This window comes from Oncorhynchus gorbuscha, linkage group LG10, assembly GCF_021184085.1.
Source record: "Oncorhynchus gorbuscha isolate QuinsamMale2020 ecotype Even-year linkage group LG10, OgorEven_v1.0, whole genome shotgun sequence".
NCBI lineage: Eukaryota > Metazoa > Chordata > Actinopteri > Salmoniformes > Salmonidae > Oncorhynchus > Oncorhynchus gorbuscha.
In genome coordinates, this window is record NC_060182.1 from 60,295,335 (window position 1) to 60,311,677 (window position 16,343).

At 46.8% G+C, this 16,343-nt stretch overlaps 1 protein-coding gene across 1 annotated transcript; it reads left to right on the forward strand.

Moving 5' to 3' along the window:
* The first annotated feature begins 12,149 nt into the window (after positions 1–12,149).
* On the forward strand, positions 12,150–16,122 carry LOC124045217 (Krueppel-like factor 11). The gene is made up of 4 exons (XM_046364490.1): positions 12,150–12,330; positions 13,462–13,722; positions 14,231–15,164; positions 15,375–16,122. The coding sequence occupies exons 1-4, from the start codon at positions 12,289–12,291 to the stop codon at positions 15,671–15,673; spliced, it is 1,536 nt and encodes a 511-aa protein (XP_046220446.1). The 5' UTR covers positions 12,150–12,288; the 3' UTR covers positions 15,674–16,122.
* Positions 16,123–16,343: the final 221 nt, after the last annotated feature.

A 16,343-nucleotide genomic window follows, 5' to 3' on the forward strand; every position in this document is an offset into this window, starting at 1 on the left:
TGGCTGGGCCACTCAAGGACATTCATAGACTTGTCCTGAAGCCACTCCTGCGTTGTCTTGGCTGTGTGCTTAGGGTCGTTGTCCTGTTTGAAGGTGAACCGTCACCTCAGTCTGAGGTCCTGAGCGCGCTGGAGCAGGTTTTCATTAAGGATCCCTCTTTACTTTGCTCCATTCATCTTTGCCTCACTCCTGACTAGTCTCCCAGTCCCTGCCACTGAAAAACATCCCCACAGCATCATGCTGCCACCACCATGCTTCACCGTAGGGATAATGCCAGGTTTCCTCCAGACGTGACACTCTGCATTCAGGCCTAAGAGTTCAATCTTGGTTTCATCAGACCAGGAATCATGTCTCTCAAGGTCTAAGAGTCTTTAGGTGCCTTTTGGCAAACTCCAAGCGGGCTGTCAAGTGCCTTTTACTGAGGAGTGGCATCCGTCTGGCCACTTTACCATAAAGGCCTGATTGGTAAAGTGCTGCAGAGATGGTTGTCCTTCTGGAAGGTTCTTCCATCTCCACAGAGAAACTCTAGAGCTCTGTCAATGACCATTGGGTTTTTGGTCACCTCCCTGACCAAGGCCCTTCTCCCACGATTGCTCAGTTTGGCCAGGCGGCCAGCTCTAGGAAGAGTCTTGGTGGTTCCAAATTTCTTCCATTTAAGAATGATGGAGGCCACTGAGTTCTTGTGGATCTTCAATGCTGCAGAACGTTTTTGTTAACCTTACCCAGATCTGTGCCTCGACACAATCCTGTCTCGGAGCTCTACGGACAATTCCTACAACCTCATGGCTTCGTTTTTGCTTTGACGCGATCTCTGGAGTGATGAATCACGCTTCACTATCTGGAAGTAGAATGGACGAATCTGGGTTTGGCAGATGCCAGGAGAACACTATCTGCCCCAATGCATAGTGCCAACTGTAAAGTTTGGTGGAGGAGAAATAATGGTCTGGGGCTAGGCCCAGCATACAATGACATTCTAGACAATTCTGTGCTTCCAACTTTGTGGCAAAACTTTAGGGAAGGCCCTTTCCTGTTTCAGCATGACAATTCCCCAGTACACAAAGCGAGGTCCATACAGAAATGGTTTGTCGAGATTGGTTTGGAAGAACTTGACTGGCCTGCACAGAGCCCTGACCTCAACCCCTTCGACTACCTTTGGGATGAATAGGAAAACACCGACTACAAGCCAGGCCTAATCGCCCAACATCAGTGCCTGACCTCACTAATGCGCTTGTGGCTGAATGGAAGCAAGTCCCTGCAGCAATGTTCCATCATCTAGTGGAAAGTCTTCCCAGAAGATTGGAGGCTGTTAAAGTAGCAAAGGGGGGAATAACTCTATATTAATGCCCATGATTTTGGAATGAGATGTTTGACGAGCAGGTGTCCACATACATTTGGTCATGTAGTGTATATCATACTGTGTTAACTAACCTCCAGACGAGCTTCAATGCAAGTAAAACTAAATGCATGCTATTCAATCGATCACTGCCCACCCGTCCAGCATCACTACTCTGGCCGGCTCTGACATAGAATATGTGGACAACTACAAATACCTAGGTGTTTGGTTAGACTGTAAACTCTCCTTCCAGACTCACATTAAGCATCTCCAATCCAAAATTAGATCCAGAATCGGCTTCCTATATCGCAACTGGGCATCCTTCACTCATGTTGCCAAACATACCCTTGTAACACTGACCATCCTACCTATCCTCGACTTCAGCGATGTCATCTATAAAATAGCCTCCAACGCTCTACTCAACAAATTGGATGCAGTCTATCACAATGCCATCCATTTTGTCACCAAAGCCCCATACACTACCCACCACTGTGACCTGTACGCTCTCGTTGGTTGGCCCTCGCTTCATACTCGTCGCCAAACCCACTGGCTACAGGTTATCTACAAGTCTCTGCTAGGTAAAGCCCTGCATTATCTCAGCTCAGTGGTCACCATAGCAGCATCCACTCGTAGCACACACTCCAGCAGGTATATCTCACTGGTCACCCCCAAAGCCAATTCCTACTTTGGTAGCCTTTCCTTCCAGTTCTCTGCTGCCAATGACTGGAACGAACTGCAAAAATCACTGAAGCTGGAGACTCATATCTCCCTCACTAGCTTTAAGCACCAGCTGTCAGAGCAGCTCACAGATCACTGCACCTGTACATAGCCCACCTGTAAGAGTCCATCCAATCTACCTCATCCCCATACTGTATTTATTTATTTTTCTTGCTCCTTTGCACCTTTGTGTTTAATTGCTATCTTGTAATCACTTTGCCACCATGGCCTATTTATTGCCTTAACTCCCTTATCTTACCTCATTTGCACTCACTGTATATAGACTTTTTGTTTTCTTTTTCAACTGTATTATTGGCAGTATGTTTTGTATATTCCATGTGTAACTCTGTGTTGTTGTATGTGTCGAATTGCTATGCTTTATCTTGGCCAGGTCGCAGTTGCAAATGAGAACTTGTTCTCAACTAGCCTACCTGTTTAAATAAAGGTGAAATAAATCAAATAAATAAATAAAAATACATACTTAGCCTAAGAACAGGGGCGCAACTTTGGTTTTAGAAGTGGGGGGGGCATAACTTGGCGAAGGGTCTGGGGTCCTCCCATATTTTGGGGGCATCTGGTTAACCATTAATTGAAAATGCATTTGATCGGTCATGCTTATTTGTCTATATGGGATAATTTGTATAATTGTGTGGAATTAAATTGGCTTGCGTGTATTTTCGTTAGTCGTCATTGAATTGTATTTGTCACAGGCATACAGCATACAGAGCCTAGTTTGAGGAGCAGAATAGCCTACCACCTGTCAGACAGTGCAAGAGTGTCTCTCCTCATAAAGCCTGCAGGCTACAGGAGCGAAACCTGCTTTTGTGAGCATTTCAGCCAGTCTGCTCAGCCATCCTGAGCCGCCTGTACACCCGACCCCCAACAGTCTGGTCAAAATGTTATGCAGGTGAGTGAAGACCCAAAAGCGACTTAACAGAAACAGAGTTTATTCAAGTCCAAACAGAAAACGACAAATCCTGAATCCTTAACAGGAAATGTCCAAACGGGGAATAACTGAAATCCTCTAGTCTGTAGAGGGGAATAACAGGAGAAGCGGCCACAGACTGCAGGTCGCTTCGGGTAGGCGCAGGACATAGCTGACCGATACACCTGCTCACTCGCAGCATCTGATGAAGGCAAAAACACGACAGGACGGAACAAGAACACAGCACAGCAAACAAGGATCCGACAAGGACAGAAGCGGAAACAGAGAGAGAAATAGGGACTTAATCAGAGGGCAAAATAGGGGACAGGTGTGAAAGAGTAAACGAGGTAGTTAGGAGAATGAGGAACAGCTGGGAGCAGGAACGGAACGATAGAGAGAGAGAGAGAGGGAAAGAGAGAGGGAAAGAACCTAATAAGACCAGCAGGGGGAAACGAATAGAAGAGAAAGCACAGGGACAAGACATGACAATCTATGACAAAACATGACAGTACCCCCCCACTCACCGAGCGCCTCCTGGCGCACTCGAGGAGGAACCCTGGCGGCAACGGAGGAAATCATCGATCAGCGAACGGTCCAGCACGTCCCGAGATGGAACCCAACTCCTCTCCTCAGGACCGTACCCCTCCCAATCCACTAAGTACTGGTGACCACGTCCCCGAGAACGCATGTCCATGATCTTCCGTACCCTGTAGATAGGTGCGCCCTCGACAAGGACAGGGGGGAGGGAGACGAACGGGGGCGCGAAGAAAAGGCTTGACACAGGAGACATGGAAGACTGGGTGGACGCGACGAAGATGTCGCGGAAGAAGAAGTCGCACTGCGACAGGATTAACGACCTGAGAAATACGGAACGGACCAATGAACCGCGGAGTCAACTTGCGAGAAGCTGTCGTAAGAGGAAGGTTACGAGTGGAAAGCCATACTCTCTGACCGCGACAATACCTAGGACTCTTAATCCTACGTTTATTGGCGGCTCTCACAGTCTGCGCCCTATAACGGCAAAGTGCAGACCGGACCCTCCTCCAGGTGCGCTCACAACGTTGGACAAAAGCCTGAGCGGAGGGAACGCTGGACTCGGCGAGCTGGGACGAGAACAGAGGGGGCTGGTACCCAAGGCTACTCTGAAAAGGAGATAGCCCGGTTGCAGACGAAGGAAGCGAGTTGTGAGCGTATTCTGCCCAGGGGAGCTGTTCTGCCCAAGACGCAGAGTTTCGAAAAGAAAGACTGCGTAAGATGCGACCAATCGTCTGATTGGCCCGTTCTGCTTGACCGTTAGACTGGGGATGAAAACCGGAAGAGAGACTGACGGAAGCACCAATCAAACGACAAAACTCCCTCCAAAACTGAGACGTGAATTGTGGACCTCTGTCCGAAACGGCGTCTAACGGAAGGCCATGAATTCTGAACACATTCTCAATGATGATTTGTGCCGTCTCCTTAGCGGAAGGAAGCTTAGCGAGGGGAATAAAATGAGCCGCCTTAGAGAACCTATCGACAACCGTTAGAATAACAGTCTTCCCCGCTGATGAAGGCAGACCGGTAATAAAGTCTAAGGCGATGTGAGACCATGGTCGAGAAGGAATGGGAAGCGGTCTGAGACGACCGGCAGGAGGAGAGTTACCTGACTTAGTCTGCGCGCAGTCCGAACAAGCAGCCACGAAACGGCGCGTGTCACGCTCCTGAGTAGGCCACCAAAACCGCTGGCGAATAGAAGCAAGCGTACCCCGAACGCCGGGGTGGCCAGCTAACTTGGCAGAGTGAGCCCACTGAAGAACGGCCAGACGAGTAGAAACAGGAACGAAAAGAAGGTTACTAGGACAAGCGCGCGGTGACGGAGTGTGAGTGAGTGCTTGCTTTACCTGTCTCTCAATTCCCCAGACAGTCAACCCGACAACACGCCCTTCAGGGAGAATCCCCTCGGGATCGGTAGAGGCTACTGAAGAACTGAAGAGACGGGATAAAGCATCAGGCTTGGTGTTCTTAGTGCCCGGGCGATAAGAAATCACGAACTCGAAACGAGTGAAGAACAACGCCCAACGAGCCTGACGCGCATTGAGGTTCTTATGATCAGTCCAAACGACAAAAGGAACGGTCGCCCCCTCCAACCACTGTCGCCATTCGCCTAGGGCTAAGCGGATGGCGAGCAGTTCGCGGTTTCCCACATCATAGTTACGTTCCGACGGCGACAGGCGATGAGAAAAATACACGCAAGGATGGACCTTATCGTCAGAATGGAAGCGCTGGGACAGAATGGCTCCCACGCCCACCTCTGACGCGTCAACCTCGACAATGAATTGTTTAGTGACGTCAGGAGTAACAAGGATAGGAGCGGATGTAAAACGCTTCTTGAGGAGATCAAAAGCTTCCTGTGCGGAACCGGACCACTTAAAGCACGTCTTGACAGAAGTAAGAGCTGTGAGAGGAGCTGCCACTTGACCGAAATTACGAATGAAACGCCGATAGAAATTCGCGAAACCGAGAAAGCGCTGCAACTCGACACGTGACTTAGGAACGGGCCAATCGCTGACAGCATGGACCTTAGCGGGATCCATCTGAATGCCTTCAGCGGAAATAACAGAACCGAGAAATGTGACGGAGGAGACATGAAAAGCGCACTTCTCAGCCTTCACATAAAGACAATTCTCTAAAAGGCGCTGGAGAACACGTCGAACGTGCTGAACATGAATCTGGAGTGACGGTGAGAAAATCAGGATATCGTCAAGGTAAACGAAAACAAAGATGTTCAGCATGTCTCTCAGAACATCATTCACTAATGCCTGAAAGACAGCTGGAGCATTAGCGAGACCGAACGGCAGAACCCGGTATTCAAAATGCCCTAACGGAGTGTTAAACGCCGTTTTCCACTCGTCCCCCTCCCTGATGCGCACGAGATGGTAAGCGTTACGAAGGTCCAACTTAGTAAAGAACCTGGCTCCCTGCAGAATCTCGAAGGCTGACGACATAAGGGGAAGCGGATAACGATTCTTAACCGTTATGTCATTCAGCCCTCGATAATCCACGCAGGGGCGCAGGGTACCGTCCTTCTTCTTAACAAAAAAAAAACCCCGCTCCGGCGGGAGAGGAAGAAGGCACAACGGTACCGGTGTCGAGAGAAACAGACAGATAATCTTCGAGAGCCTTACGTTCGGGAGCCGACAGAGAGTATAGTCTACCCCGGGGGGGGAGTGGTCCCCGGAAGGAGATCAATACTACAATCATACGACCGGTGAGGAGGAAGGGAGGTGGCTCTGGACCGACTGAAGACCGTGCTCAGATCATGATATTCCTCCGGCACCCCTGTCAAATCACAAGGTTCCTCCTGTGAAGAGGGGACAGAAGAAACAGGAGGGATAGCAGACATTAAACATTTCACATGACAAGAAACGTTCCAGGAGAGGATAGAATTACTAGACCAATTAATAGAAGGATTATGACACACTAGCCAGGGATGACCCAAAACAACAGGTGTAAAAGGTGAACGAAAAATCTTCGTCCATAAAACAGCCCTCAGCCCCAGAGTCTATCAAGGCACTGCAGGAAGCTGCCGAACCGGTCCAGCGTAGATGGACCGACAAGGTAGTACAGGATCTTGATGGAGAGACCTGAGTAGTAGCGCTCACCAGTAGCCCTCCGCTTACTGATGAGCTCTGGCTTTTACTGGACATGAAATGACAAAATGTCCAGCAGAACCACAATAGAGACAGAGGCGGTTGGTGATTCTCCGTTCCCTCTCCTTAGTCGAGATGCGAATACCTCCCAGCTGCATGGGCGCAACACCTGAGCCAGTGGGAGGAGATGGTAGTGATGCGGAGAGGGGGAACACCGTTAACGCGAGCTCTCTTCCACGAGCTCGGTGACGAAGATCTACCCGTCGTTCTATGCGGATGGCGAGTTCAATCAAAGAATCCACGCTGGAAGGAACCTCCCGGGAGAGAATCTCATCCTTAACCTCAGCGTGGAGTCCCTCCAGAAAACGAGCGAGCAACGCCGGCTCGTTCCAGTCACTGGAGGCAGCAAGAGTGCGAAACTCTATAGAGTAATCCGTTATGGATCGATCACCTTGACATAGGGAAGCCAGGGCCCTGGAAGCCTCCTTCCCAAAAACTGAACGATCAAAAACCCGTATCATCTCCTCTTTAAAGTTCTGATACTCGTTAGTACACTCAGCCCTTGCCTCCCAGATAGCCGTGCCCCACTCACGAGCCCGTCCAGTAAGGAGAGATATGACGTAGGCAATACGAGCTCTATCCCTAGAGTCTGTGTTGGGCTGGAGAGAGAACACAATATCACACTGGGTGAGAAAGGAGCTGCATTCAGTGGGCTGCCCAGAGTAACACGGTGGGTTATTTATTCTTGGTTCCGGAGACTCAGAAGACCAGGAAGTAGCCGGTGGCTCGAGACGGAGATTGTAAAACTGTCTTGAGAGGTCGGAGACCTGAGCGGCCAGGGTCTCAACGGCATGACGAGCAGCAGACAATTCCTGCTCGTGTCTGCCGAGCATCGCTCCCTGGATCTCAACGGCTGAGTTGCGAAGATCCGTAGTCGCTGGGTCCATTCTTGGTCGGATCCTTCTGTTATGCAGGTGAGTGAAGACCCAAAAGCGACTTAACAGAAACAGAGTTTATTCAAGTCCAAACAGAAAAAGACAAATCCTGAATCCTTAACAGGAAATGTCCAAACGGGGAACAACTGAAATCCTCTAGTCTGTAGAGGGGAATAACAGGAGAAGCGGCCACAGACTGCAGGTCGCTTCGGGTAGGCGCAGGACGTAGCTGACCGATGCACCTGCTCACTCGCAGCATCTGATGAAGGCAAAAACACGACAGGATGGAACAAGAACACAGCACAGCAAACAAGGATCCGACAAGGACAGAAGCGGAAACAGAGAGAGAAATAGGGACTTAATCAGAGGGCAAAATAGGGGACAGGTGTGAAAGAGTAAATGACGTAGTTAGGAGAATGAGGAACAGCTGGGAGCAGGAACGGAATGATAGAGAGAGAGAGAGAGGGAAAGAGAGAGGGAAAGAACCTAATAAGACCAGCAGGGGGAAACGAATAGAAGAGAAAGCACAGGGACAAGACATGACAATCTATGACAAAACATGACACAAAACTTCAACTCTCTCCCCAACGCAACTTCCTTCCCATTTTTTTATGTCTCAAGGTAAAGGTTTGGAAAACAAAAGTTCAATAACAACACATATGCACCTACATATTAAATCAGAAACAGTACACCCATATAATTCATATCATTGGCCTAATAGTACTGTAGAGCTCTTTTTACTTGCACACAATATAGCTGGGTGACCCTGTCCTGCCACTAGGGGTCCAGGGCCCTGCTGCACACCAACCCAACACACCCCACTTAGCTTTAGGATCTTAGTGAAACATTCAATATTAGAATCAGGTGTGTTAGGCCAAGTCCAAAGTGACAATCAACAGAACGGGAGACCCCCAGGGCCAGGAATGACCTAAATAGGTATCTCCCCTGATGTGGGCATGTTTTCAATACAGACTCCTTTTATCTTACATTATTCCATATAAGGCATCCAGGCCTTGTGAAAGTTGCACAGTACACCCTTAATCTTGTAATAAATAAATTCTAGTGATACATAACTTGACATTTCTCCCATCCATTGTGGGAGGATAACCAACCTTCGGATTAAAGGCAATACATTTCTTAGCTGCTATAAATGCTAGGTTACACAGTTTCTTCTGATAACAGTCTCCAGTATCAACATTTCCACGCAAACCAAAACAGTGAGAAGGGAGAATCTGTAGACATACTGAGGTAAAATAACATAATCTCTGACAGAATTCAGCCAGCCAGCCTTCCCAAAACCATAACATATGCAAATATGTTCCTTTTTGTGTTTTACATCTCCAGCAGATATTTAGTTTCCCTGGCATATAGTATGTTCTATGGATGGTATTAAACTGCACTAACTTATGTCTGAGATTATAGGAACATGACTGGGCATTCTAACATATCTGTATCCATTCATCATCATCAGTAGTGTCTCCCAGTTCTTCGTCACGTTTAAAAAAATATATATTTTGTGTCATCGGGAAAAGCCTCTCAACCATTGGTACAGTTTGGAAATCAACTTTTAGAGGTTTGCCTGACTGCCTTAAAATAGTTTCAATCTTTGAAGCTTCTGGTTGTCCAGTGTTTGCTGCACAGAGAATAAAGTGTTGTATCTGCAAAAATTCACCTCTGCACTGTCACAGACTGGTCTTCCCTGGTTGCCTGACCCTGATGAGACTCCTGTCACCATCCTGTCATCATCTGCTCAGATAAAGAATGACCTTGGTGTACATTTATACATTATATTATCCATGAATCGAATCAATGGTTCAATAATTAAAATTACCATTGTTCCCAGATCCCAGACTGCAGCCAACCCATCAGCTCAAGATGGAGCTTTGTATCCATTCACTGATTGTTAGAATATACTGCAAAATTCAGCTGAGCTCCGTAGACTAGTATTCCCTGGCTGTCTGACCCTACAGGGACACCTGTCACCATCTGATCCTGCTAAGACATGATGAGCATAGTGTTGTGTACTGACTTGTACACCATGACGGTGAAGCATGTAGAGCTGTTTATACCGTGTCAGTGTGAAAAGTAGGGAATTAGTTAGGGAAACTGACAGATTGATAACGTTTTATTGCTATACTTGCTAATAAAACTCACATAGCATTGAAAAAATGTCACAATATCGGTCTTCAATCATTTGGCTGCTGATTTCATCATTTGATTCAGGTCTAGTGTGATTGAAGCAAAAATAATAGCTAAAGTTAGTGAGCTAGCTGACATTAGCCAACTTTTGGCTAGTTCTAGCTAATGGCACAATGGCATATGGTCAAATTTACTTCTGTTTAAACAAGAAAAAACAAAAGCTACAAAACACTTCCATATACACAACAGCTGTTTGATACTGATACCTGACATATCGCTAGAGGCTAGCTAGAGCTGAACTGCCTATGATGGCTACTAGCTAGCTAACTAGCTGCTAGTAGTTCACTTCAGCCAAGAGGGGATTGAAACATTAGCTAACCTAACATGTCAGTTACACCACTAATTCATCACTGGGAATAAATACATTTCTTTTAATGTCAAACAGCAGTTACTTTGCCAGCTAGATCAGTCAACTAAAGAATAGCCCGTTTTGGCTCTGCTTTCTTTTAAAACTTGGAGAAAAAGAACAACATAGACACCAGCTGCCTCCCGTGCTGGTCCTATATGGCATCCTTTTTGAAGCTTTGCCTTCACACAGACAGTCGGCAAGCTCTGTTCTGCTCTGTGGTGTCCTAAATCCAGCTGTCTTAAACCGGAAAACAGCTATCTGACCACTCCGAGGCATCCGCATGTTCCTAAAGCACACCGCTGCTGCGTTTTGTATCACAGTGCAATAATGCAACTGGGAGTTACCCCCTCCGTCCCCAATGAAAGTTGCGCTCCTGCCTAAGAACATCCCTTAGCCATGGTATATTGCCCATATACCGCCTCCCGGGCCTTATTGCATAGTTATAAAACATCCTGACGTTTTGAGATGATATATCTTACTTATTTTGTTTTTCAGTACCATGACAAATGATGGTGGGGGTGTAACGGATGTGAAACGCTAGCTTAGTTAGCGGTGGTTCGTGCTAAATAGCGTTTCAATCGGTGACGTCACTTGCTCTGAGACCTTGAAGTAGTAGTTCCCCTTGCTCTGCAAGGGCCGCGGCTTTTGTGGAGCGATGGGTAACGATGCTTCAAGGTCTCAGGGCAAGTTACGTCACTGATTGGAATGCTATTTAGCGTGCACTAAGCTAGCCGTTTCACATCCGTTACACTCACCCCCCTTTTGACCTCCTCCTTTTCCGCAGTAACCAGTGATCCGGGTCAACAGCATCAATGTAACAATATAACTTTAGACCGTCCCCTCGCCCATACTCGGGCGCGAACCAGGGACCCTCTGCACACATCAACAACAGTCACCCTCGAAGCATCGTTACCCATCGCTCCACAAAAGCCGCAGCCCTTGCAGAGCAAGGGGAACTACTACTTCAAGGTCTCAGAGCAAGTGACATCACCGATTGAAACGCTATTTAGTGCGAACACCGCTAACTAGCTAGCCATTTCACATCCGTTACAGGGGCAAAAATGTTGCCTCTAATGGACTAAAACAGAGAAGTGAGGTTGATCACAAGCGCCACCCTAGAATTCCTTGAAAGATGTTATTTACAATGGAATTCATTGCGATTTTCTATTGTTACATACACCGACCGAATAGGTGCAGTGAAATGTGTTGTTTTACTGGGTCAACCATAGTAGAAGAAGACATGGAGTTTAAGACCATAGGCCATAATTTGGGGTTGAGGGGGAGGGTATGGATCTAAAGTGGTCTATCCTATGTCTAAAAACACTCTTTAATTCCAATATAACTAAACATTGTGTATAATATTGTGGTGTGTTGAATTTCCAATAGTCTTTAGATTAATAGTTGTTTTTTAGTTATACATTTTATGCTTTGGGCATCCTGAGGCCTCTGTGGTTCATGTTGGTCTTATAGTAGTCGAAAAAATTACATGTAAGACGTGCTAAACATGTAATATATAGTAACATATATATTATAAGTAGCAATAAGTAGCAGCTAGAGCATGAATGTAACTGTGATCTGATAGAATGAAACACAGTTGTATCTTGGAATGCATATAATTTTGGAGTGAAATCATAAGAGTAAAATAGAGCATGGCGCTTTACATTTCACAAGCGACTAAATAGCAGTTTACCAGCTACTCTATAACTGACAAAGAATGTGTGCCTTCATTGGCCAACTCTAAAAGATAAGATAACCTGTAAAAATGTTTTTTTAAAGTACGCCAAAAACACATGGGAGAAACTCAGGTTTCGCCTAATTCGGCACTACGACCTTTCGCCTAGTTTTCAGACTTGCAGTTCATCAGGTTCTTTCTGACACGGATGACTCCCCCTGCACGCCCACCAACAGCCACGCACCCTATTTCCTCCAATCCTCAGGCGACCATGCACTGATCACGCGTCATCTCGCCTGCCATTGGTTAATGTCTCACACACATTTGTTTTTCATTGGTGGCATGTTGCCTCCCGCCAATGTGTTGTGAATGTTGTTTTCCTTTTTTTTATCCTCATGTTTTACACAGCTGAGAGAGGACCTAGTGAAAGACGAATTCAACAGCCAGTTAACTGAGCTGGGTCAGTGTCATCGCTTTTTTTGTTATTTTGTCGGCTTGACACTAAACTGAAATAAAATATATCTCAACAATGCCTTCACGAAAATGTTCAGAATTTGAAGTCTCATGTGGGGTAAGAAGATTATTATTTAAAGCGTGTTATTTCATATGAATTAACGTCCAGCATTTGAATAATGAGTGGGCTACTAACTGTATTTGTTTTTGTTAGTGGCTCCAGTTTATTAGTAGCACTTTACTTTTTAGGTTACAGTATTATTTAATTTGTAAATTAATCATGTCAAAAAAAAATGTTTTAAAATGGTTTTGAGACAGTTATTTGTTATTACTGCTGGTAAATTAACACATCCAGTGACTTAACGTTACCAATGATTGACTGTCTAATATCTTTCGATCAACTGTGACCAGTTGACAGGATTTTGCAATCATTTATTAATGTTACCCAACATCAATTTATGGTAACCATTTAAGCCTAGTAGAGTAGTCGTGTTTTGCCTTGGTGGGCTACTCTTTCACTGTGTGAAGCTAGTCACATTATTTTATCTGGGGAGTGGCCATGGGACGGGGATCATCAACTAGATTCAGCCAAGCGGACGATGTTTTTTCTTGAGCGGATGATCAGGGGGCTGGAACATAATTACAACAAATGTTTAGACCGCAAGAATACTTTCAAGAGATTTTTTAAAACAATTTTATATAATATATATTTTTTTAGTCATTACATTGGGGGCCAAATAAAATCACCAACTGGGCTTCAAGTTGGGTAACCCTGCAATAGGACCACTGATAAGTGTCAGTGCAGACAAGGCACTTCCTGATGCAGTGTTAACACTGGTTTACATGCCCTGTGCATGGGGGTGTCACGTGGCTTGTGCTAGGGAGATGTCACTAGTTGGTCAATATGACAATGGGAGATGGATTGGCGCATTGCCTAGGGTAGATGGGGTGTAGTCTCAAGCCTGCTCCATCTACCCTCTGAGACTAACATCTAAGCAACAGGTGCTTGAGCATTAAGCCAGTGACTGGTGAGAAAATAAACTCTTCAGATGTTCATTTGATGTAATTTCGGAAGCTTCCCTTGGTATGCTAATGTGTATCTACCAGTATGGTCTTGATTGGATCTCCCTTACACATTTCCCAGTTTTTGTGGTGATTTGTCCTTCTGGTAACTCACCAGTCTTCTATTACGTGATGTCATCATCAGACCTAATGTTCTTTCCTTTTCTCCATTTGTTCTCCTCCCCAGGCAAAAGGGATGGTGATGGACCAGTGTGGCTCCTATCTGAAGAGGAGGAGACTTGACAGTAAGCAGTCCTCCCCAGGCTGCAACCTGGAGTACACAGACCTGGAGGCTGCTGAGGCTCTGGTTTGCATGAGCTCCTGGGGCCAACGCCGCCCCAGCCCCTGCAAGCCCAGACCCCTTACCCCTGCCTCGGACTCCTGCGACTCCCTGCTGCCTCAGGACCCACTGGAGCCCCCAAAGGACTTTGTTTCGCTCTCCTCCTTGGTAAGAGTGCATCCTGTCTTGGCAACCGTAACCACCACACATCCCAAAACAGCCATCACTAAGAAGCATCTGTGGGCTGTTTGATTAGTGAATACAGTAGTACCAGCTTGTACTTACTGTGTAAACTCCTGGGTTTTTTAGCACATAACATGAAGATAGTGTCTTTATCTCAGGAAAACTTTGCGAGGGTTTATAGGGGTTAGAAGGGTTAAGAAGGTTGCTGCACAGGTGGTAGGTAGGATAGAGAGTTTGAACTGCAACCCATGCTCATCTCCCTCAGCTGCTGGTTGTCAACATCGCTGTTTTACAGCCACCCAGCTCTAAGTAGTTATTTAGTTTACTGTATGTACCTGCCTACTGTGGCCACTTATCTCTCCCAATAGCTGTATTGAACATCCATTTTGAAACTGAACACACCCAAACTAAGACTTATGTATTAGTACACCACATACAGTGGTTGTTCTACTTCCTGGGCACACACTAATTCTGTCTTCTCTTTGGTTTCCAGTGTATGACTCCCCCTCACAGCCCCAGCTTTGCTGAGACCTCTACCACTGCCATCCACACCATCACCTCCCCTCTGAGCCGGCCCAGCTCCAGCCTCTCTGTAAGGGTCTGTGGGGTCCCACAAATGCCCATGGCATCCATTTCGGAGTCCCCAACCAATGGAAAGACCCCACCACCGCCACCCTGCAGAGCCATGGCAACCAGTGTTATCCGCCACACCGCAGACACACACCTCTGCCAGCACATTCCAGCGCCCCCCACAAAGCAACACAGAACTTCCGAGCTGATGGTCTGTCAACAGCACACAGCAAAGACTGAACAGAGCATCACACCTCCATCGGTCTCCTTCACACCCAATCCTGCCCTCCTCTCCTCCTGCAAGAAAGAGGCGGTCAAGACTGAGAACGAAGAGCCACAGGCTATCCACTGTAAGGAGAGCCACTCCCACCTTCATGCTAACACCCAACCACAAAATAGCTTGCCTACACGCCTCTCCCCACCACCCACCTCCAGCCCTCCAATCATCTGCCAGATGTTCCCGGTGGGTAACCAATCAGGGATGATCTCAGCATTCATCCAGGGCCCGGTACAGACCTCGAGGACCCCCACATCCATCCTGCCCCAGTCTGGTCCTAACGGGGCACTGCAGCAGCCTTTCCTCATGAGCCAGGCTATGCCGCAGGGCACGGTGATGCTGGTTCTCCCCCAGTCCCAAGTCTCTCAGGCCCCCCACTGCTCTCCACAGACTGTCATGACCCTGGGCCACACTAAGCTGCTACCTCTGGCCCCCGCCCCGGTCTACGTGCCCACCGGACCCTGCGGCGGGACCAAAATTGACTTCTCCCGCCGGAGGAACTATGTGTGCAACTTCTCCGGGTGCAGGAAGACTTATTTCAAGAGCTCCCACCTCAAGGCACACCTCCGGACACACACAGGTAAGAGAGAAAAGTGTTCCTCATGGATGGCTGGGAATGAGATGGAAAGAATGTGACATTTTATGGGGATTAAATTCTAGGATCTTGATATTGTATCATGATTTTAACTGAAGACTATGAGGTTGTTTATCTGACTCGGAGCATGTGGGTTTGCTGGTGAAAAAATGATGACTTGCAAACTCATTATCGCTCTGTCTCCCTCTCTTTCAGGTGAGAAGCCCTTCAGTTGCAGTTGGGAGGGATGCGACAAAAAGTTTGCGCGCTCCGACGAGCTCTCGCGCCACCGGCGGACCCACACAGGCGAGAAAAAGTTTGTGTGCCCCGTGTGCGACAGGCGCTTCATGCGCAGCGACCACCTGACCAAACACGCCCGCCGTCACATGACCACCAAGAAGATCCCCTCCTGGCAGGCCGAGGTGCGCAGCCTCAACAAAATGGCCTTTCCCAAGTCGCCGCCGTCAAACCCCGCCCCACTCTCCCTCAGTATGCTGGTACCTGCCTCAATTTAGATTTCAGCCCAACGTCTACCCACTTGTAACTTCTTACCCAAAACCATGACAGGGATAGGGACAGCCAAGTGCACAAACTGCCATTTTACTAATGGAACATTTCTAAAGACATGCACTGGACTCTTTCCTCTACTTCAGTTTTTGTTGTTGAAGAAATGCATTATTTTTGTTTACTTTTCAGGTATTTGATGAAATTGTATGTATGCACTCTTTTGCCAAAGCCTTTGTAATGACGTTTGTCTCACACATTTCACTTGTCTTTTTTTTGTATGTATAGTATCTACGTGAATGTATTCGTATCATACTCTGAACTGCATGTTTTCATTTGGGAAAATGTTGTAATTTGTACTACAATCTACATGGATAGTAATCTATACTGTGATAATTACTTACTCTTTAACCTTTTCATATTATTTAATACATTTGTAATAAAGAAAAAATATGATTAACTTGTGTTTAAACTCTCCTATTGCCCTAAATGTAACCTTTGAAAATAACAAGATGGTTCTCTTTTTCTGAAAAACATGACAAATCAGAACAGCACTCTAGTTGTTAGTCAGCATTCCTTTCCAGTCACTCCCCTAGTCCGATGGTAGAGGAATAGTGGTGTCTTGCCACATCCTGTGTGAGTCGGTGGAATTGTGTCTGACGGTCAGCTGAAACACTTCCT

Bases quoted from the DNA above. Each gene is read 5' to 3' on its own strand.
- LOC124045217 (XM_046364490.1), top strand. From the start codon at position 12,289: ATGCCTTCACGAAAATGTTCAGAATTTGAAGTCTCATGTGGG. The intron at 12,331-13,461 runs GTAAGAAGATTA...TCTCCTCCCCAG, and splicing joins AATTTGAAGTCTCATGTGGG to GCAAAAGGGATGGTGATGGA. The intron at 15,165-15,374 runs GTAAGAGAGAAA...CCTCTCTTTCAG, and splicing joins ACACCTCCGGACACACACAG to GTGAGAAGCCCTTCAGTTGC.